The sequence below is a fragment of the Topomyia yanbarensis genome, chromosome 2 (genome assembly GCF_030247195.1).
Source record: "Topomyia yanbarensis strain Yona2022 chromosome 2, ASM3024719v1, whole genome shotgun sequence".
Taxonomy (NCBI): domain Eukaryota; kingdom Metazoa; phylum Arthropoda; class Insecta; order Diptera; family Culicidae; genus Topomyia; species Topomyia yanbarensis.
In genome coordinates, this window is record NC_080671.1 from 316,831,054 (window position 1) to 316,855,656 (window position 24,603).

At 37.5% G+C, this 24,603-nt stretch overlaps 1 protein-coding gene across 4 annotated transcripts in view; it reads right to left on the minus strand.

The window, feature by feature from the left end:
• Positions 1–24,603, minus strand: part of LOC131683682 (TBC1 domain family member 4) — an 84,637-nt gene that overhangs the window by 49,149 nt on the left and 10,885 nt on the right. For 2 of the 4 annotated variants that reach the window (XM_058965876.1, XM_058965875.1), the window contains exons 2-3: positions 21,255–21,352; positions 19,553–19,757 (exon numbers count right to left, since the gene is read on the minus strand). In XM_058965876.1, coding sequence (XP_058821859.1) covers positions 19,553–19,757; positions 21,255–21,352 — 303 coding nt within the window. Of the gene's footprint in view, positions 1–1,447; positions 1,989–10,102; positions 10,305–19,552; positions 19,758–21,254; positions 21,353–24,603 lie in introns of those variants that run through there. The other 2 variants (XM_058965878.1, XM_058965877.1) reach the window with 2 other exon arrangements.

Here is a 24,603-nt window from a genome sequence, read left to right on the forward strand (position 1 = left end):
CGGTATTTAATTTTATGTGCCCCAATAGAGGATAATATTTGAAAAAAATTATATATTTTATGCAAAAAGATTCTCAAAACTTTGAAACGAAAAGAGTGTAGTAGTTGGTGTATATGAAGAAATTATACGCCCTAAAAATCTTCAAATTTCCCAAAGGTTACTTTAGTGTAAAGTGAAAACTATAAAAATTATATAAATAAAACCGTTTTTAAGGAACACCCTAAAGCATACATTTGGATTTCTCGTGGAATGGGAAGAATGAAAGATAGAGCTTGCCTGTCTTCACCAAATTTGTTCAAAATGTGTCTACAACTTCTCGAACCGATAAAAAGTTCAATTTTGATTATTATTAAATTTAGAACCCCCCTAACTTCTATTTAAAGAAAAAAATGGTCTTGCAAAGTACAATGCACTACAACTTTCCTAAACATACTAGAAGGCTAAGTTATTTAGTTTAAGCAAAAAGTGAAAATTCTTGCTAAATTAACATATCTCAATTAGTCGAAAAATATCAATTTTAATATAATGATCTATAGCCAAGTTTGTTCTATATTGATGGTTCGTCTCGTTCGTTAAAATAAAAATCCAAACCATAAAATGGGAAATGTTTTCGCTTCAACACGTTTGGCCCATTGGCTGCTTTTTCGGGCATATATCTAACAGTAATCGGTATCGATCGCATATAAGGAGCCGAGGTGTCTCCGTCCATTTTGACCACGAACAATACACAGTCTAGGGGCGGTGAACCGTACACTGGAAGTAACTCGAAAAAGCGGATGAAGAAAAATTGTTTTGCAATGACGAGTAAAGCGTTTATTTTACAGTCGGGTTTTTCTTGCAATTTTCACTGGCTGTGTATCCGCACAATCCCGTTTTTAGATAAGTTACCTTTAAACGGTAGATTTTGTTCCGATTATAGTCACGCAAAGCGATTTTCCACTGGATCACATGGCCAAATTAAAACTGTACGGGGTTGAATGGAGCAATATTATAGTAACCGGGTTTACCATAATGTAGGTTGTGCTGACCAAAAATTACAATACAATAACGAGTTATTTATTATACATAAACTCTTTCACAAATTCATACAGAGTGCAGTAGAAAACAAACATAGAATACTCTATTTATCTTCATAAAACAGTGAAACGCAGAATTCAGTTTACGTCGTGGAATTTGACGAAAACACAATACAATTTTTTTTGTTTGGTTGGTGTAAAGGAAAGCTACGACACCCGACTCAATGTGTATTCGGTGGCTATTTATAAATAATCCATTTGCTCGAATCTCGCTATCTGCGGCACAAGCAAGATGTTTCATTTTGTCGTTGTTTATCTTCGTTGGTGATTCTTAAATCCAGAATGCTAGCTTCACAGTCCCTCATGAGGGCGGTAGAAAGGCTATTTTCCGTCAACTGAAATCATTTTCTAGGCTTAATATAAAAACTTACACTTTTTTTCATTCGTCCTGCAGAGGCATCACTCCACGATGTGACGGGAATATTATCCTTATACATCGGTAGAGTAAACATATTGGCTGAAGTATTCCACACGTTATCCTTTATGTCCAACTAGCAACTTGTAGCTCTGGTCAATGTGACTTTTCTTTCTGTTAGCAACTTTCGTACACTTTCACTCTAGCTATTGTCTGTATATAAACTACAATACAGTGGGTTGGGGAGGAAAACTTATCTCACAACACGATCCGATTCTGTGCACTTCGGACTAATCAACTCAATTCGATTTAATTTGTGTGAACGATTGATTTGTTTGCGTCCCTTAGAGTGAGGCAGCTGAGGCAGTCATTTTTATTGCTTTGTTTTTTTTTTTCAAAGTAACAAAGTCGAATGACATTTGTTTCAATTGGACTTTATTCACTGTCGCATTGGTTTCCTTTGTAGATCTTTTTGATATGCATACACAGTAAAGTTTTTATAGTTTGTTGTAGACTCACGGTTTATCGAACATTTTAGTAAAACACTTTTCTAGTCACTGTAGTATATGTATTAGAAAAATGTTTTCCACTTAATTATTGAATCGAAGTGTACACCATTGCAAAGCTGGAAGCTTTTCCCATAGAATATGACTATAATACAGTGGCGTAGCCAGGGGGGGGGAGGGGTTTGGGGGTTAAACCCCCCCCCCCCAAACCAAAATTAATTGGATTGAAAAAAAATTGATGCTGACGAATTTAATTTAATATTCCACAAAATATTTTTGGAAAAATATTCTCTGATCACTACATTGAGAACTGTGTTTAAAGCGTCATGAGAACTTTTGGAAAATTGTGGGATTGTCTTGTAACTTATCTCTTAGCCAAAATCCCATAGTTGTCAAATTACTTCAATGTAAAATAAAATAACTGTCTGAATTATTATGAGCTCATTTTTGGAAAGATGCTTCAAAATATGGATTAGAGACAATTTTTCGAATGGGAATCTAAATTTGAATAGATGATTGCATATAAAACATAAGCTTGTTTACCGAAAACTTACATACATTTCAACATTTGCTGAAAATGTATTTTTTTAGATTGTGTAGAGTTTAGACAACAATTCAATATGGTTAACAACAAGAATAACATTTCAGAAACTAGTTGAAAGCTGATGTAATTTTGTCTCTAGCAGGTCAGGATCGGTTTTATGAGCATTGGATTTTTGTTGTATTATCAACTATATGAATAGCCTCTTAGCAGGATGCAATGAATGGCGTACTAAAATTTTGTGTGCTACGTACTAGTACTGCAAGTTGTGAGGTTGACTAATGAAGAAAAGTAAAATTAATGCTCGATAAATTTTTAACGGTCACGATCACATTCATTCGAAACTGCCAAATTTCGATGTTAAGTAACATTGAAGAATTTCAAAACGTAAAACTGTTCATCTGCTGATAGAATAATTTTCGGCGGAGAAAGACTACTACCACCATGTTACACAATGCTGTCTACAACATTGAAAAAGCTTTTTCGCAAAAGCAATTATGTTTAGGAGTCTTTTTGATATTGAAGGTGCTTTTGACAACTTGTCTTTCGAATCATGAAGTACCTTCATATATCATGAATTGGATACACGCAATGCTTAGCAACCGACTTCTGGACTCATCATTAAGACAAGTTGAGCAATGATGCCCTCATGCTGGACTATCAGTTAATCCAAATAAAACATCAATGGTGCTTTTCACGCAACGATGGATTTCAACCGAAGCTCGTCCGCCTCAGTTCTTTGACTCTTGTTGTCGCAGGTCAATATAAGTATGTTGGGGTGATTCTTGACTCAAAACTTAATTGGACAGCTCACATCGATTTCAGAATCAAGAAAGCTTACATGGCGCACTTTCGGAAAATCTTGGGGACTCAACCCACGCAGATTCAGTGGATCTACGCAACAATTGTCAGATCAATACTGATATACGGGTGCCTTGTTTGGTGGCAGAAGAAAGAAGTCGTGACAATCCAATCAAACCTAAATCATCTTCAGAGGATGGTTTTGATGACAATGACTGGTGCATTCTCGGCAACACCTACTGCTGCTCTAGAGGAACTATTGAACATAAACCCACTATATGTGTTTCTGAATGAAGAAGTCCCTTTCTTATGCATACCGTCTCAAGGTTACTGGGCTCTGGAACCGTAACCCAATAAATCGTGCAACTAACCACACAAGACTGTGGCCCCAAATTGTTACTTGAGATGAGTATATACTTGCTACCAGTGTCATGTAGTTTTCCCTTTAAAACTTTCAATGTGAGAATTCCTCCTCGCGAGGAATGGCTGTCTGGCTGGATGAAACCACAACTTGAAGAATACGTAGTTTGTTATATTGTCGGTTCTTTGTTGGAGGGCAGAGCCGGTGCTGGTGTCTATTGTCGTGAAATGGGATTAAACCAATCTCATTCGCTTGCTAGATAAGTACCGTCTTCCAAACAGAAGTAGTTTTGTAGATTCGAGATCGAAATTCCCCAAGCATATCGAACTCAAATCGAAGAACTTAGCATTTCAAATGCTATCTACCTTCTATGTGTACCCGGTAATTCCGGTATGATTGGAAATTATTGGGCGGACGAATTGGCTAGAGTTGGCGCTGCGACTGACTTCGTTGGTCCAGAATCAGTTCTACCACTGTCGATAATTCGGATAAAGCACAAAATTCGCTCTTTGGCTGCATTCGAGCATGCCAACCATTGGCTTGCAAACTTTCGTTAAAATAAAAACTTTTCTGCCGGATGTGAGTCCGAAAATGTCAAAGAACTTGAATCATTTTTTCCAAGCACAATTGCAGTATTCTAGTCAGGGCACTGACTGGACATTGAAAGCTCAATTATCACATGGTTACTATTATGCGTGCTGAGTATTTTTCGAGTGATCTTTATGAAGCCCTGCAGTAATTCAATTGCGTGTCCGAATTTTTGGTTCTCTACACAATTTATTTTATTTGCTTTTGAAGAACTTCTTCCAATGAAGATTTCATAGGTAAACATAACTCCATAATTGGAAAAAATATGACGGTCTGAATTTCCCTGTAGCGAGGTCCGAATTACCCCTACATAAAAACATAGTTTTGCAAATCGTCATCTAGCGCGGCCGTGGAGTGGCGCAAATGAATTTGTATGGCTCAAAAAGTAACAATTAGGACCTTTAAACCGATAAATTCATTCACATTTACCTACCTAAAATGCCGATTTGCTTTGGGTAGGTCCAAGTAGCCCCGGGCTCCCCTATCCAAAAACAAAAATGATTGCGTCAAATTGCCACGGTATGCCTTTCGTTTCAAACTAGTTTCGCTAACATCGGTTCAGCCATTGCTGAGCTAATTTCATGATGTTAGTGTATATACATTAGGGTGCCCCAAAATGACATCATGTTAAAAAGTCATCGGGCTCACTTCTTAAATGAAAGGTTAGGGTATCAGGACCACTTTCTTCTTCGGAGTAAATTTGTTAAAGCGCTCCCTACTACTGGCGAATTTTGATTTTTTGAAAAATGGGCCGATTTTGGGTAAAATTTCAAATTCATGCTTGTTAAAGTGCTCCTGAACTGTCTTAGATATTTTTCAGTTTTTTTTATTTTCCTGGAGATCCAAATGGAGAAGTTTGGTTAGTTAGTTTGTACAAATTGTGGATTATAAGAGCGGCAGAGCCTTTAAAACTTGGTAAAAAGTTTAATTTTTGGTGTTTTTCATTAGTTTTTCTTCAAAACTAGGTATCTACAAAATTTTAAAAGTATAGGAAACACTTCAAATAGTTGAGCCAAATATAGGGGCGTATTTTTGCTGAAGAAAGTGTATAGTTACGGCTAATGGGGTATGAGTTATTTAAGTTTTTGCTAGATAACCTTTTGATATTTTATGCTATTCATAAAAAATAACATTGTTCTACAAAATAAAACAATTTCAGTGCGCTTAGTTTGCATTTTGTTTTTCGCAAAATAGGAGGAAAATGATGAAAAATGGCGTTTTCTGCTTGTCTCTACTAGATCAGAATCGGTTTTATGAGCATTTGACGATTTTTTTTAAATTCATTTAGTATATTAATAACCAACTAGTGGGGTTGAAAATCATGAAAATTAAACAAATATGTCGAGTTAGTGGCATGTTATGGCATATATTTGTATGCCGAATTGGTTAACGTATTCAGATTTTGTATATAGTCTCATTTCCATGTTAAGTACCCTAGAGTGAAAAAATGCAGAAGGGTGGGGTGAATGGAAAAAAACTGATCTTTACGTTTTAGATCACGCAATTTCGAAACAGTCAATTTTGAAGGGTTTTGTATTTTCGAAAAAGTTTTACAACAGAATACAGCGCATCTTCTAGTAGAATAATTTTGGTGAATAAGCCTCCAAGAAGTAATTATGGAGAATTAACTTTTCAGAAAATAATTAAATATTTGGCATCATTAGTAAAGTTATCATTATTTTTATAATTGATGGTACAACAATTCATCAAATTCTCATTAAACCAGATTCTGACGCACTAAAGACAAACAGAAAACGCCGTTTTAAATTATTTTCCTTCTATTTTTCAAAAAAAAAACAATATGTGGTGTAAGCCTATTTGAATTGTTTTATTTTTTGGAACATTATTATTTTTGATGAATTGCTAAAAATGTCGAAGGTTATATAACAAAAACTTTTATAGCTCATAGCCCATTAGCCGTAGCTATACACTTTCTTCAGCAAAACTACGCCCCTATATTTGGTTCAACTATTTGAAGTATTTCCTACACTTTTAAAATTTTGTAGATACCAGTTTTGAAGAAAAACTAATGAAAAACACCAAAAATTACGCTTTTTACCAAGTTTTAAAGGCTCTGCCGCTCTTATAATCCAAAATTTGTACAAACTAACTAACCAAACTTCTCCATTTGTATCTCCAGAAAAATAAAAAAATACTGAAAAAATCTAAGACAGTTCAGGAGTACTTCAACAAGCATGAATTTGAAATTTTACCCAAAATCGGTCCATTTAAAAAAAAAACAAAATTCGCCAGTAGTAGGGAGCGTTTTAACAAAATCACTCCGAAGAAGAAAGTGGCCCTGATACCCTAGCCTTTCATTTAAGAAATGAGCCCGATGACTTTTTTAACATGATGTCATTTTGGGACACCCTAATATACATACAGACCAATGATGCTATTCTCGTTCGTTAGCGCGTAGAAAACCTTTCTCGTTCACGCGAAATAGCGTGAACACTCTTAGTAGTCCATGCCCTTCAAGCATTCACACTCTCCTATGGGACCATTCATAAATTACGTAACGCTTTTAGGGGGGGGGGGGGTACGGCAAGTTGTGACAAGTTGTTACATTGGGGGGAGGGGGTGTTAACTAGATCGTTACGTAACATGTTTTCGCCGAAGAAAAAAATTTTTTTCTTGGAATTTGTTACGTAACAGGGGAGGGGGGGATGGAAAAATTTGTGACGATTTGTTACATAGGGGGAGGGGGGGGGTCAATTTTGGGCAATTTTTGCGTTACGTAATTTATGAATGGTCCCTATGCTCTTCAATGCATTTCTCGCTTGCGAGGCTACACAGCAGACGAGCATTCACGAGCAAAGCTTCCTGGAATGGCTACCTACTAAATGAAAGCTTGCAAGAAAGCTTGGGTTTCTCGCGAGCATTACCGCTCGCGGTTTTAATTCACCTGGGTGCGAACGATGAAGAACGCTCGGCATGCTATTCGTACACCCCCGCGAACCAACGGGCTTGATGTGCTTTTCGCTCGTTTCGCAACACTGATACAGACATTGTCTTAATTTATCGAACTGAGTCGATTGGTATATGATACTCGGCCCTCCGGAACAGTTTGAGCACCTTAATTTTTCAATTTTCGTGTTTTCAACCCAACCCAATGGAGATGGAGACAGAAATGTAGGAACTCATCCATTCCTCCCCCCCCCCCCCACCGCCTATCCACCGAAATATCGTTACGAAGCCTATTTACCTTCCCTGCCTTCTTCTAGTTTCAATTGTTAAAATATATAATATCGGTAAGAAGTACTCAACTATAACTACTCATAAAAATGGCTCTAATTGACCCCTTTTTGAGATTAAAATAGCCCTTTCAGTAATTTATCAAGAACAGCCCTAAACGAATAACAAGCTAATAATTCTCATGCAATGTTTGAATACTTCTACTGACACTGAAAATCTTTTCTAATCAGGATACGAGCAAATGACGTCTTACTTCCGTGTTATTTATTACTGCAGTCAATGAAAATTGATTGAGTAATTTCAAAAGCACAATTATATCAGAATGGTTCAATCTCACCAGGGCCGGCATCACACTTTTAGCCCGAGTGGGTAGTAAGCATATTGTAAGGGTAATAGAACAGGGATTTATCTCATTTTCGCAATACACGCGCTTGCAGTACATTTACATTAAATCACTTGCGAGGACTTGAATGAACGCTTTGCGTTTAAAGGGTCCTAATAAACAAACAACAACACAACTTGCGGTGCGTTTGTGCAAATGGAATTGTGGTACATTGATGTTTTCAAATGTGTGGCAGATTTGAAATATTTGAAGAGGTCCGAAATTTCCAGCGGGTAATTACCCATTCGGTTATTTTAAAGTGTGTAGTACTACCCATACTACCCACGTTATCCGCTTTCCCTGAATCTCACTGTCAGATGAATTATAGTGGTTTTTTGACTTCCCAACTACGTTCATCTGGTTCAGAAAATCATTCTGAAAAACCCTCTACCGTGAACATGTTCTGAGATATTTAGGATTGAAACGTAGGTGTAGTGGTACATTTGTCGTGTTGACAAAAACAAATTTCTGTACTTGATAATTCCCGTCTGTCTAAAAATCGTAAGAATATTTCTATGAAACATTCTAGCAAGTTGCAGTTTTCGGCAAAATTGTTAACCACACATATTTATAAGTTTGGTTTCTCAATTTGAGTGAAATGGACATATGGTCGGTGTTAAGTCAGACCGGACTAAGCAGCAAAACACCAAAAATGAGATAATGATAGCACTGGATAAAGAATTTCTTCAGCTACATTAGACTCTTGCCACATTGGAAATATGTAACAATAAACAAGAATTAAGACAAAAATTAATTTCCATTTATAACGTAAAGGATGCTGCGATTCAAACTTTAAACTCGTTTTTTCTCGAAATCAATATTTTGTCACTTAGTCTGGTCTGACTTAACACCGACCATATGACCCTGCTGTGATGCAAAAACGTGGTGTTTCCTAGAAAAACTCTGGAAAGAGAACTGCGGAGACTCCATTTTGGATTCGGTTTTAGCTGTCAAAAAACGAACACTGCCTATCCTTATAACATTGGACGTGTTGCCATACAATGCCGCGGCATACGTTGCCATCAACTCTGTTTTTCTCTCCGCTCTTTCTAGAGTTTTTCTAGTGTTTTTCATTCCAAATTCCACACGAACTTTAAACCCAATGCACAAATCCGGGGAGCAACCAATCGACCTCAAAATTGCACACTCATTGGGAACTACAGAAGGATCAAAAAAGTGCTGTGGTGGAATCTAATATATAGTAAGCAACTGTACTACCCATGATCGCATAGTTGTCCCGTTTTCTGTGGGATTTCCTATCTTTATGGGACTGATATGCGATCATAGGCAGTGTAGTAGTCACAGGTTGCTGTGAACAGTCTATGTTCTATGAAATAATAATTTTGATACAATCGACGATAACCAGAATAATTTTCAGACGATCAGAAAACATGAAGAGTTACGCGCATAACATTTTTAGGAATTTTTCCTTAGATACATACAGGATACTTATATGTAAATTTCTTTGTAATATAAAGCTGATAATTAAGAACTTTTAAATAAATTAATGTTTTGGTTCGGTTCGTGAAACCTATTGAAATTAATTTTAAATGTGTGTGAAAAAATTGCGAAACCGATCAAGCCATAAGTTAGCGATTTTAAGCATATTCGTTTAGCACTCATCTAGGCGTACTTTCAAATGACCAATTTCGCAAAACAACAAGAATTTTCAAATTATATCAAGTTCAGATGAAAGCCTTACCCAAACCAATGTTCTATTTTCATTTCATTTCAAAAGTGCATTAGTACCGTTCCGTTTATTTCAAATGATCGCTTCTACGCAATACTCAGTATGTAAATTTCCAAAACAACTCAAGACCCTGCCAATTGTTCATTTTGAAATAGAAAGAGTTTCTTGACACGATGAAATGAAATCTAAATAAGTGTCTACTAAATTTGACAAAAAACGATATCTTCTTCACTCGCGGTATAGGTTTACAGTTTAGCAAGGACAAACATTTGTCCTACATTCGTGTGGGAAAAGTTCTCAGCTCTCAGATGGTGCTACTCGGTAGGATGAATCTTGAAACTGTTGCCATTGACTGAACCGCCGTTTCACTGCTGAGAAATCTCTCTCTATTCACAGCACTGTTTCGTAACCACTACTATCCGCATCTGCAGAATGATTGCCACCTATCTTGCATGCAGCACAGCAATTTTCCAGCCGTTATTCTTCATAGCATCGCATGTAGGCTCACTTTGAATAGCTGAATCTGTTTCGTACTAATGCGGAATTTTTGCGGCGCAAAGGAAAACGTGTAATTAATTCAATTAGTCAAACTATGGGTGGATTTTACTTTTCATATCTCAGAGCGGAGGAAATCCCATGCACTTTGTCTTCCGATGTAACTTTCGATTTCTGTTTGGCACTTTTATCTAGACAATACCTCGAGGGGATTATTTCCTCGTTTTGCTCGCTTTTTCCGCGCGGTAATTAATAGACGTCCGGTCCAAGTGTACACGGGTTTCAAATACAACCGAAATGTTCGAGAAATAAAATTAAACTAACCGACCAGTTTGGCGTGAAAAACAAATGCGGCTCAATCGTAGTCACAGTGAGAAACACACATGTGCACAGAAGTACCATACGAAACAGACAGAGTAGGTAGTACCGGGCGGAAAATCGCGTTGAGAATCGCCGCAGCATACACAATACGCTTATGTGCAAATCGTGCACAAGTGTTTGTCGTGGCGCTGCTGGTCGTAACCGTGAAACTATAAACATTATTTTTATCCGATAGCGGCGAACGTCACATGGACTTCGAGTGGACAACTGTGGCGAGTGTATTGAACCGGCTATTCTTACATGATCGTTGACAGTCATTTAGCTTCGATCGTCTCCAATACCAATTAGCTGCCGGTTAAATGTCAATTAGTCACTTGGAGATACCGCAAACATTGGTGCATATCGTGTCAAGTGACGGAGGTTTACAATAACATTCTTGACGTAACAACAATTTGGTTGTATGTATACGCGTACATTACGAAAGTCGTAAATCTTTTATGTGGTTTGCCAAACAGCAAATCTGATGAACATATGGAATACTAGCTCCTTATATTTTTTGAGGTATATAATGTCGGTATTGTGTGTAAGCATAGTAGCTTTGTATGTCTATCCGTTTAGTAAACACAGTCTGTGAGTTCATGTTCCGAATTTCAAACAAGTCACTGAGTTCATATGCATAGATGAAGGTGAAAAAACATTTTGGTCACACATAGCACCGTTTTTCTTCAATTCGATATTCAAGATAAATGCAACCGGCGTCAAATTTCTGAAAATTGGAGTAAATAAGGGGCCGTTCATAAACTACGTAGACTCGTAGGGGGCGGGGAGTCTAGCAAAAGTCTACGTTTGTCTACGAGGGGGGAGGGGAGATTTTCGCGAAATTTTAAATTTTACGCGTTGACCCGGCACAACTCAGTGCAAATCGGTTCTAGGGTGAAGTGCCTATTTTCACCATATATGGGAGGGTGCCTCACTAATTCATTAATTACTCGGCACTTCTGTCACAATATATGGGGGAAAATACGCAGTGATGGATACTGTAGGTTGGATAGATACTTCGTTTCTCACAAAGTGCAAAGTGCGATAAAAATGTTATAATACCATAAAATTTATAGAAGATTTCAAATGTTTCTGAAAAATACTACTATTTTCAAATACGCCAAATATCTGATATTTGAGCATGACGGCGCCGGTGGTTGAATGATAAGCGTGGCCGCCACTCACCCCAGTTGGTCTGGGTTCATTTCCCAGCCGAGATTTTTCTGAGGTGATAATGGCGTCGGTGTTTGTCCTCCTAGCAAAAATAAGCCGAAGGAAAACAACTAGAACTAAAAGAAGATATTTGAGCAGAACAATTCTTAGCATTGAGCATGCTTTACTCGACTATATGGGGCTGGGGCTAGGTGTAAAACTAAAATTTGAAATTTGATCCGCGTCATGAAAATGTGGCCTAATTTTAAACGACTGTAACGCCGTTAATTGTTGATGGATTTGCGTCATTCAAATAGCAATTAATTTAGAAGTCCAACTTAAAAATTGATTGCAACTTTAAACTGCACACTATTGAAAAATCCATGTTATTGTAAAACGCTGTGAAAATGTAAGAAAACAGACAAAGCTTACGTTGTGTTAATTGTTGACGGATTTTCATGTTTCGATCATCCATCGATTCAGAAAATTGCCAGTAAAAAAATGTTATCAAATTTATCTGTGTATTTTATTAGCACACTATTGAGAAAACGATAAATCTGCCAAAAATTGGAGAAACATATACAATGTTCACAAATTTGCGCAAGGCTTTCCCTAACAAAATCCTTCTCTCGACACACATAAGCGTCGTACACATTTCATCGCGTGATATCAAAGGAATGTTTCTGACCGAATTTCTTCATTGCTATGCCTACTCTGCTGGCAGAACAAGCTAGATTTTCTTTCATTTGACGCAAGCCACGGAAGGGGAGCGTTTGTCTGTGTGTACTGGAAGGATTTTGCTCACAGATCCAAGCGACGATGGCGTAACAGAAGCGTGATGGCGAATTGCTGGTGTATATCGTGCGTATAAGTCGTGCAGGCAAGGCTCAAACAGTTTCAAAGGATTCTCGTCCCGTATCATAAGGCATAGTTGTCAGCAAACCGTCCTTATTAGGACGCATACATAATGGAAAAGCATTGAATTAGAAAATTCCTTTTATTAACATGTATTAACTTTGCGCTTGTTAGTTCTGTACCTTTACCTTCATAATATAAGCAAAAATTCTTCAAATTAAAAATTTACAATACCGCACGTTTTTGCGAAACCTTCAAGAAAATCAGTAAATGAGGCAACCCTACCATTAAGCGAAAGCCACGCCAAAAGGAATGATGAACATATTTTCATTTATCGTACAAAAGGTTGGTTTTACATTTTCACCGAAAAGTTGATAAAAGAGGTCGCTTTGTTTTAAAAAGTGCTCATTTGAAATGAGCTACGAAAGAGGTGAGTTCTTCTGTGTGTACGCAACAGAAGCGAATCGCCGGCAAGGTTCGAATCGTTTCGAAGGATTCTCGTCCTCTATCACAAAACTACACACCAAAAAAAATACGAATTTTATCGTTGACGTAATTCCAAGCAGGACACAATTTAACAGACCGTAATCCACGAAATGACGAGATATAACCGTGCTTCGTTAAATTTTACATGAAAGATGAATTTTACGTGCAGTTATCTACAAAATGTGCATATTAGGACGAATATATAATGGAAAAGGAAATGAATTAGAAAATTCCATTTATTAACTTGTGTGCGCTTGTTAATTCTGTACCTATAACAGTGAATCATAATATAAGCAAATATACTTCAAATTATTAATCTACAAGCCCAAAGGTTTTTGCAAAACCTCAAGAAAATCACCAAAAAGAACGATGGTATTGATGCAATGAAATAAATTCGCGCATGGTGTTCGTTAATCATGTTGCCTTGTACACAACCCTTTAATTTTTTTTCTCGGGAGCACGCTAATGGACGCAATTTTTCAGTAATAATTGACAGTTAAAACCTGAATATCGTTGATCTCGGAAAATATTTCAATTTCCATTTTACATGATGTACTGAATATTTAATACTTCACAGGTGAAAAAACAGATAATTTATTCAATCGCTCAGAATTTAGGAACATTTTTAAATTTAGTATTATCACAGACCTACTAGACATGACACTCGAGGTCACATGAATCACGTGAAGTGGAAATGAATCAATGAATTGATCGAACGTAAATAATAAACTATCGTTGTGTTTTCCATTGATCCAGGTAAATTTGTTGCTAAGAAAGTTCTCATCTTTATGCAACGAAACCACAGATTGCTATCATGCAGGTTACGCATACAACCGCTAACAAATTAGATATACCTACCTACACATTCGCCTCAAACATTGAACCCTAGCGTACAAAGCAAAATGAGTCAACGCTGATGATGATGGGTAGAACGAAAGAGACAACTAGTACCACGACACTATGTTAACCGTGTTTGCAAATGCAGCTCGAATGTACAAGCGATTTCGTGTACGAATAATTGTGTTCGCGATTTTTACATAAAAGTGTGCTGGAAATGAGCACAACTGCACAACACAAAAGAAAGTATAAGTTGAACGGACAAGCTCAGTCGCATGTTGGACGGCACTCCACAGCCAGTGTAACGGACTTCTAACTCAGCTACACTGGCTGTGAAAACAAACAGCTCAATGATCTGCTCCGCCTGCCGTTCAACAGACAACTGAGCTTGTCCGGCCAAATCCGTTCTTTAAATTGTCGTTAATGACGTCATTCATAGAAGCATAGCGCGCTAGGTACACAAATCTGTCGTGCAGGACTTGGGAAGCGCTATCTTCTGTGTGTAAATGCGCAATATTTTAACTAGGTTGTACATTATTTAAATTTTTAATGCAAATTTTTAAATTTAAAGAAAAAAAAATATTTTTTAATTTTAGTGCAAAAAATTTGAAATTTATCGTAAGATGGCTGAATTAAATGCGTTTAAAATTGGACCACTTTTCGTTACATACCATTTTTGTAGAATTTGGAAAGTACACCTCCATATCGAAAACAAAGACGTAGTCCTACGGCAAAAATTGTTCAATATTTGCTTTACATATTTTCATTTTGACTCATGGCGCCTCAGTCAACCAAATCCAACAAAGCAAAATTGTTTTATTTTCGATGCAGTTATAAAATAAATGTATGGTAGTAAAAGATCTCGCGTTTTTTTTTGTAAACGGCCAATAAGCGTACTGTCAAAATTCACTTTGAGAGAAAATTCCAGACAAACCGTATCTCGCCGAGAATGAATATTAACATTTTATGAAAAAGAAAAAAATTCTCTGTCGTCTGCCGCTGTAATTTATAATCGGCGATTAATGGTTTGTCCAGAATTTCCCCTCAAAGTGAATTTTGACAGTATGCTTATTGGCCCCTTTCAAAAAACAAGCGAGAGATATATTTCTTATACGGATACTAAGCAGCATGCCATCGAATTGCATAACCATGTTCTTCTTCTTATTATCTTAATATTGTAATGTATCAGAAGAAGAAAATATTGAATAATCATTAATTACATTGCGGCAAATTAAAGATCGAAGTGGAAATTTAAACACACAAATGCGAGTTTTCCGACGTTTTTCTACACCCATCTACAAGGATTACTAGAAAATTTCTAGTTTTGTGACTGATCGATTAAAGTTGAGTTGGTGTCTTTTCTGTTTGAAAAAGTGTAGTAAGAATGAAAAGAATGCCATAAGATAATTTCAAGAAGAAACTGCAAGTGCAGTTGGGGAATATTTTGCACAAATCAAATGTTATCGTTATCATTTTGGAAAAAACTGAGTGAAAATTGTTGGGGGATTATTTTATCTTTCTTGAGTACCAGATTGGTAACAATCCGGCAAGATTAGTGTATTGCAAAATATATTTTCAGTTTTGTTTGTGCCTGATGCAGAGTTATGCAGGGGAAATGATGGGAAGTGGGGTAACTCGCTTCCATTTATAAGGTCCTTAAGGTGCCCGTGTTTACTTACCTTCCCCTACCATGGCAAGGGCATGTCACTCCTGAATGTCCTGTCTACAAATACTGCTTAGCGCCCAGTACAGTATGGATTGGGGAAAGGGAGACAAATAACATAAAATTTACTGTCGTGACTTGTGATTATACTCATACTACCCCATTCTACGCATGAGTCTCTCATTTGAGTCCTGTTATTACGCTGCGAGAAGAAAGCAAATGTAAAGGACACACATGTGTAACGAAATTCATGATGGTTTGATTTGATTATCAATCTTTTTGTTCGAAATAAAGTTATTTTTGTTGCATTTGCTATACATAGTGGAATCGGTTTAGGTAATATTTTCGAACAAACAATAATTTGATATTTTGTTTTTGCTTAGTGATATTTGTCAAACTGTGTCGACACATTTTGTGGCGGGTGTTCTACATACGGAATATTTTCATTGGTTGTTCATTTTTGCTCGATAATCTTGTTTTGTTGATTTTTACTCAATAATCCCAGCACAAGCTGGGAAATCAGGAATCAAAATATATCGGTTCGATTGACACATTCCCCAGGTTATTCGGAGAGCTGTGCCTTACTATGTCGTCTCATTACTTTCCTGCTGAGAAGGGAATGGAAGGCGAAAAAAGGTAGAACTGGAAAATGCCAACACAAAACAATAAATAGCCTGGATTCTTCATTCACGAAGGAATAACGAACCCTACTGATGAAGCCTATAACTCTTTACCACACTGGGTTAAAAACAATAGCTTATCCTTGAGTTTTAGCTCCCTATACATACGGATACGAAATTGCATTACTGCAGAGAAGTTACATATCTAATGATATGAAGTTCCGTAATCGGATTCACAAAGATCTCACGAATAATACTCAGCATGCTGAACTGCAGCCATGTGATAATTAAGTTTGCAATGTCCAGTCAGTACTCTGACTATAACACTGCAATGGCTCTTGGAAAAATTCAACAATTTCTTTGACATTTTCGGATTCACATCCGGATGAAAAGTTTTTGCTTGAACGTAAGTTTGCAGAGTACGCCAATAGTTTGGCATGGTCGGATACAGTCCAAGAGCGAATCTTGTGCTTATTCTAACTTATCGACAGTGGTAGAACTGCTCTAACCAATTCGTCCACCCATTTATTTCCAGTAATACTGGAATGACCGGCTACCCATAAAAAGTAGATAGCATTTGAAATGCTAAGTTCTTCCATTTGAACTCGAAATACGATTACTAATTTCAATCTTGAATATGTCGAACTAAGTGGCAACCTGACTGTTAGAGCAAAAATCAGTTCTTATACTGCAAACTCCCTGTTGAAGTGCCGATTGTGCGCCACACAAAATCGCAAAGATTTCAGCTTGGAATACGGTACTGCATCTACTAATCGAATGAGATTGGTCTAATCTTATTTCACAACAATAAGCACCAGCGCTGGTTCGACACTCCAACAAAGACCCGTCAGTGTAACAAACTACGTATTCTTCAAGTTGTCGCTCCATCCAGTCAGACAGTCATTTGTCGCGAGGAGAAATCCTCACATTAAAAGTTTTAAAGGGAAAACTACATGTAAATGTAAGATCACTGGGAGCAAGTATATACTCATCGCAAATAACCATTTGGGGTCACAGTCTTGTATGGCTAGTTGCACGATATATCGGGCTACTGTTCCAGCGCCCAGTAATCTTAAGACGATATACAGAAGAAAGTACTTCTTGTTTTAGAAACACATATAATTATTTTATGTTCAAGAGTGCGTCTAGAGCAGCAGTAGGTGTTGTCGTGGACGGTGTCCGGCCATTAGGCCGAAGGCCATAATGCCGAAGGTCATTCGGCCGAAGGGCATTAGGCCGAATGGACATTAGGCCGAATGGTCATTAGGCCGAATGGTCATTAGGCCGAATGGCCATTAGGCCGAATGCTTAATGGAGAGGAGGGAAAGGGATCCGAAAAAAGGGATCCGAAGCTTATCCCATACAGCTTTCGGAGCTGCTCGGTATGAACTAAATTTTCGTATCTCGATTGAACGAATCTCGTATTGTTTTCATTGCCTGTATATCATAAATATTTTTTATTTTCATTTGAGATCCGAGCACACGGATTGAAGTGATGCGGGGTAGCCACGCTATTATAATTTATTTTTTACATTACATCGGCAACAATGTCCGGCCATTAGGCAGAAGGATGCTAAGCACATAAAATCTGTCTGTAATTAAAATAATCTGTTCTATGACAATTTAATCAATAATGCATTATAAAGTCTTGTGGAATGGGAACAATCATATTTTCATCTTTCATATTCTTTCTCTACCATTTTTTCTCACCCTCTTCCACTATCTCTCTCTCTCTCTCTCTCTCTCTCTCTCTCTCTCTCTCTCTCTCTCTCTCAAAATCTCTAATTATTTCGCTAACTCAATTAATTCAAATCACTGATGTTTTATCCTTCTTTTTAATATGACCTGTTCTTTCAAATTATATCCTGTGCATTCCACGACTTCTATCCAGCTAGTCAAATTACGGAAGTTGACCTAGATGACAATTCATATTCATAAAACATTGTATACAACTTTTACTAAAGTTCAATCTCTTTAATTCGATTACGGTAATTAAAGCGGATAACTTATTCTAGAAGTTGTCATTGTACATGCCATTAAGTTGCAATTTTTTTAGAAGGCATGAACAAAAACACTGTCGGATCAAATATTTCACCAGAAACACGCATATTTATTTATTTACTTTTTGAACTTTCTACCGCATGCAGCGAAGCCTGTGTGATGCGGCTTTGCCGCATAACCGAGGCGAAGGATCCGAAGCAGCGTAAAGCTACTGAGGATGCGCCGGACGAGGTGGCCGCCGACCCGCCGTCGGAAGCGGCGGCCCCTCCCAAGCGAACTTGTGATCTACTCGTTTGCCCGGATTATTCAAACATATGGGCTATTAATTAGTTTAAGTCCGACGGAGCGGTAACGATGTCGGACATCACCCTGATTGAAGCGATGTGGCGTAGCCACATGCGGCGTCCATTTTATTTTTTATATCATGCAGTCAATAAATCAGTAGCGAGAAATGAGGTGTAAATATGCTAAACGTTATAATTTTAAGTTAAAAAAAAACTAAATAAATCACCCTTTATTGAAAACTGATCATTCTTTTCCGTTTCAACCACTTCATCTATCACTCTCTTTGGTTTATTTGTTCTAATGGCCATTCAGCCTTTTGCATTCGGATGAATGTCCATTCGGCCTAATGGCCATTCGGCCTAATGACCATTCGGCCTAATGACCATTCGGCCTAATGACCATTCGGCCTAATGACCATTCGGCCTAATGCCCTTCGGCCGAATGACCCAGCATCGTCGTGGACGTATCAGTCATCACCATCAAGACAATCTTTCGAAAACGGTCTGACTTTGATTAGATTGTCGTGACATCTACTTTCTATCTCCATCCGTATGCCAGTATTGCCCTAACAATTGTAGATCCGCACTGAATGTAATTTGTTTTGAGTACCCAAGATTGACCGAAAGCCCGTATGCATTGGTCGAAGGTCATGCAAACTTTTTTGATTCTGAAATCGATGTGAGCTAACCGATTTGGTTTTGAGTCAAGGATTACCCCAACGTACTTAACTTGATCTGTGACAATTTCAGAGTCAAAGAACCTTTTGTTTCCAAATTTCGTAAAATTAGATTAGGTGGAGCAGCTTTCAGTGAAATTACGCGGATCCGCTACTAATAACCATATACGGTATATATTTACAGTCTAGTGTATACCGTATATTACACATATGTTACTGCTCGGTTCGCTAATTCCCTTCACGCCATTTTCGAAGGGGCGCGTGAATTCGGACCGTCACGAAATCAAAGCTCGACAGTAAACGTACCTAAGTGATGTTTGCTTTGTCATTCTATATTGTCCTCCGAGGGGTTATTTGCTTTCATACGGTACAACTGATGGAGGTTTAGTAGTTTACCAGATATAATTTAATTACTAGTACGTTTTTATGACATGATGCGGATCATATTTTGAGCTTTATTTTGGGATTTATGATAACGTTCTAAATATACTTGTGATTGTGCTAGTGTTATGATTCATCTTAACGAAAATAACAACTATATAATTATATGAGAAATATGTTTCGGTAAAAACCAAGATTGGAAGTGCTCATTGATTTTTTCGTTCGAATTATTATTGTATGACTCACCTGTTCGTATCTTTCGCACTCGTACAGATGAATGTGTAGCAGTGGATCCTGTGGGGTTTTTAGCAAGTAAACCAACCCATACTCTGGGCCGTAGATTTCCGCCACGTTGTCATTTCCAATCGTGATGGGCATGACGCGTGTGCTGTTGGATTTTGGAATCAGAAAATCAGAATTTTTCTTGACTTTCTCTTGCTTGACGATAACTCTGCAATGGAAGGATAACGCCAAGGTTCAATATTATGAATACACAATTTCACGTACACTTGATAGGCGAATGATATGACCTATAACCCATTAAACTTAACTTTCTATTGAATGCAACTGTAAGCTCTACTGACTGTCGCGAAATATTTCAAATCGATCAAACAATATTCCCTACGACGTTGAATTCACTTTAGTCCAATTTTGGTCCTACATTGATCTAATATTAGTCCGAAGTAGGTCCAACATTGGCTCGACATTGGCCCAATATTGATCTGACATGTGTCAGATGTTGGTTCGTTATGGATGATGACGAAATAATGTCATGCCCTTGTATGCAAAAGTGACACAAAACAAAAATTAATTTCCTAATGGCGATTTCGCTTGAACCTGAAACTGAGTCAGGTTCTAACCCCAACCGCTGTCAGTTCATACATTTTGACAGCAGTTGGGGTTAGGAACTGACTCAGTTTCGCCTCAAACGAAAACCACATAAGAAATGTTCTCTGGGATGCAAATGTGTCGCATACGCAATCGAGAATATTTTGCAGGAAATATGAATTTACAAATGTCAAAATAAGCTCAAATACCAATCATTGCATAATTTGGGCAATTTTTGTCAGTACCCTCGCTAATCTTAGTTGAAGTTTTTGCGATGTTGGAATATTGTCCATCACCGGTAAAAGAAAATTTTAAGGTTTAAACAAAATTGAGCTAGATTTGAGCTAAATTAGATCATATTAAAACGTGCCCCAAAGCGTATGAAGATTTGTATAAGAAATTCTTGTAATTTTACACGTTTTATATGAAAATTCATAACTTTTTTCAAAGTGATATAAAAATTTTGAAACTTGGTGCATTTCGAGCACATGATGCAAGGTTATGCTGACGGGTTTGAGAGTCGAGTTGGTGCTGGTTTTTACTGTTGCAATAATGTTAATAAGTGCGCATTTTTTGTGGGAGATTTCACCGTGTTCTACGTGAATATCAATATTGAAACTCTTTATATAGTTAACGTTTCCTCAGAAAATCTTTTTAAGGGGGTGTGGGGGTTGTAAGGGTTTCAGCGTGAAAAAAACAAACTTTTTTTCGATTTTTTAGAACTTTGCGTGAAGCAAATTGATTGAAACTTTTGTACATTCTACAATTTCAACAACATGCTGTAATTTTTCTATGCAAAAATATCGACAAACGACTCGGTGATGAAGCTTTTTGTACAAAGTCTCTGGAAAAAACATGATTTGCGGTGTTAAATTCCATTCAAAAACTACTTAACCGATTTCTTTTAAAATTTGTATACTCATTCTATGAAAAATACCTAACCACTACGCTGAGTTTGTGAGATAAATTTTCAATTAAGGGTTTTTTTTACTCATTTTAAATAAAAATTGCTATTTTTTAAGAAAAATTCCGCCTTTTTATGAGTAAACACCCCTAAACCTGTAAACAGAATCGAACGGTGACCAAAGTTGAAAACAATACAGAATTGTTTCGTACATACCTGCAGAATCCGAGAATGTATTTAAGTTGATGTACAAACTGAAGCTCAAAATCCGTATTGTAAGCTTCAATGTGACCGTTCTCTACACCAACAGATAGCTGAAATAAGCAAAAAAAAAGTGTTATAAGCTAATTTTTAGAATATTTCTAATGTCACCCATTTTGTTATTGGTTAGAGCAACGATTGCTATGTTTGATCAACGCATTGGCACTCGATTCGAATTTTCACTTCACGCCACATGCTTTCTTAGGATAAAGTATATTGATAAAGTTTGAACTTGTATTAAATTGATTTGTTACCGTCTGCTCTGAACAGATCGATTGATCGATGAGGTGATAAAGAAGTGAAATAGTTTACTTTCTCATCTCGCTCAGAATGGAAGCTAAAGTGCACCGCTGCAACTGCAAGACAAACAAATCTACCCGTGTGTCGCTTAGACTACATTGAAAGGGCTAAATATCGTAGCTCCGACGTACTGCGATGATAGCGGTATAGAAATGATTGTCGATCCACAACAAAAAGTGGTCCCACTGCGGGCGACTTCTGCAGCTATTGACTCTACGAAATGTCCCCCGTAGTTACTACAAGTGCAGATGTAGCCTAAGCTGTCGGAAGCTCACACTCTGCAATTCCATTACATTAGGTATAGTCATTTCCTATGCAGAGTTTTTCGTTCCGCGGACGAAAATACAGCACACCACTGAATGCAACAACATTAAAATCAGCTCTATCCGTTTATATAGACTACAACACAATAGAGGTACGTTTTCATGACCTGGCACCGAGTACTCCTAATGGCGTGATTGAAAGATGCATGCCAAAATATGGAGAAAGGGACTCCGTTACAGCTAATACTTGAAGGAACTTTCTCAAGTGTGTTCCTAACGGTGTTCGTGTGGAGAGAATGCGTCCCAAATCTGCAAAGCGACGCTATACTCCTGGATCATGAAACTTCGAAGGAAAGTACTACTGCACACTACAACAAAAATCAGGACGCAGTTTTCTTATGCTAAACCATAAATGGCTGCAAAACCAACTCCTTCGGCAACGATTGCGCGCGGTACGGATCCGGGGTGTTGACATCAATTTAAAAACTTATCGGTTTGGTATTGTGCACTCATGTCCAAAATAATAAAATAATAATAAGTTTTTGGCGTTTGGCACTTGAATCAAAAGACAAGAGTTCGATTTTTCTTCCTCATCAAGAAACCAGAACTTCTGTGTTTGCGACTCGAGACGTTCACGTAGCACGTGTAATTTTTTGGATTTAACTATCTAACTTCCACCAATGTGGTGCTAGTTTGAACTTATCATTTAACGGGTAACAAGTACAGTCGTGATTCGCTGGTTGGGCCACAGCCTTGTCCACCTAACGAATTTGATTCGCTGGTTGGACCCAGGGCCGTCGAGAGTCGTGTCGGGCCCCAAGGCTTGTAATACTGGCAGACCCTTTAAAACCTAAGCCCTCTAGTTCATCATGAATTTGTACCTCTTCAGCTATGAGAAACTCGTGGTCCGTGGTTAGTCGCCGGTTGACTCATTGCCACATCCACAGATAGCATGCCAGACAGGTGATTTTCGACAGCTTCTTATTCCGTGGTATCCAAATCGGCTTAATATCCATAGTTACGAGTTTTTTTTGAATTTGCTGTGAGAATATGCAGGACCCGACAACAATGGATGAACTGAACTGATTTGATTTCTTTATTTCGCATATTACACTAGTTTACAAATTTTGAGTTAATTGCATTAAGTTTAGAAAAAAGGTGTTTTCTAAGTCAATTTTGGGTCGCTGAGCACGAAAATCATATCCAGGGCAGGGTCCGCTAAAATCATAAAATTTCCATTTCGCTCAATGTGCTATAGCATCAACATTTTCCATCCGATGTTAGCGATATTAGGCTTAAAATTAACGTAAACATATTATTTGTCATCTTACATTCTAAAAGGTCAAAAGAAATGTTTCTCGGTAAAAAAAATCATTTAAAAATGAGTAACTTTTAAAAATGGTCAAAAATGCACTTTGGTCGCTTGCAGCACTAAAAATTTTACATATGATCGACACATATTATATGTTTTTGGAAAGGAAATCTCGGCACTTTTCAACCTGCATATCGACTAAATTAATTGAATGATTTTGACACGAAATATTGACTAAAAACTACAAAAAGTGCTCAAAAACGAGTTTTTGAGAAAATCACAAAATCGCTTCTTTGAACAAAAAAATGAATATTGTTTTCGTGTTCAGCGACCCAAAATTAGTCTAAAAAATACTTTTTCTTGATGCTTCATTTTTTTGTAAACTAGTGTTATAATTGGGTTCTTATAGTAATCACACGCATCTTTGGTAACGCCCAAAATCACCGTTCTATCTCCACACAATGCATTTTTTGGGGAAAATTTCCTTGAACGTGCTATAAAAATACAAAAATTATCCATTTTAACCACCGGTTAATTACCGTCAGTCTACCTTCTCATCTCGCCCAGAGTAGAAACGAAAATTCGTTCCGCTATAGATACACGGCAAAAACGACTGCTATTTTTTTTTGGAAATGTCTTGTAAAACCAGCTACTCGGGAAGTGAAACAATTACTAAACGGGTAGATTGTGTTCAATCCGGGAGAAGTTAAAGCCCTGCAAATGCACCAAACATTAAAAAGCACAACCAGAATAGGCAAGGGCTCTCGAGAGATGTGCTTACATGAATTATCTCCACACACCCCTGACATCGTGATTAACAAATTTATGTCAAGATACGGAGAAGTGGATACCATAACAGCTGAAACTTCGCATTTTCCCGGGTGTCCCTAACGTTGTTCTTGTTGTGAGAATACTTCCGTACAAACCAACTCCTTCATACGTAACCATTTTGTGCGGATCAACCGAAAGTGGGACGTTTCATCAAACAACACTGATTATGCACCCATGGTACATTCCTACGCGCGAATTCTACAAAGACACTTCACCGCGGACACCTTTGTGCAAAAATAGCTAAGAAAAGCTCACCTACTATAACCGTAAACAGCACGCAGTTGTCTTATGCCAAACCACAAACGGTTACAAAACCAATATCTACGGATCTGACAGGAACAAATATTCACTCAACAAAAATCACGTCCAGTTTCTCCAAGCCAACAACCGGCACCACCAGCAAAGCGAACGTAGAAAAGGACGGATGCGTTTGACCGTGCGCTCGCACGCTTGACGCTGTTTGACGCTCTATTACATTCTTCGAAAATACTTTGAATTGGCTTCTAAATACGTCGTAATATATTCCATCGATTCAAACAATGAAACTCGTTTTTTTAACTTGTACACAAAGTAGAAAACTCCCTTAAGAATTACTATC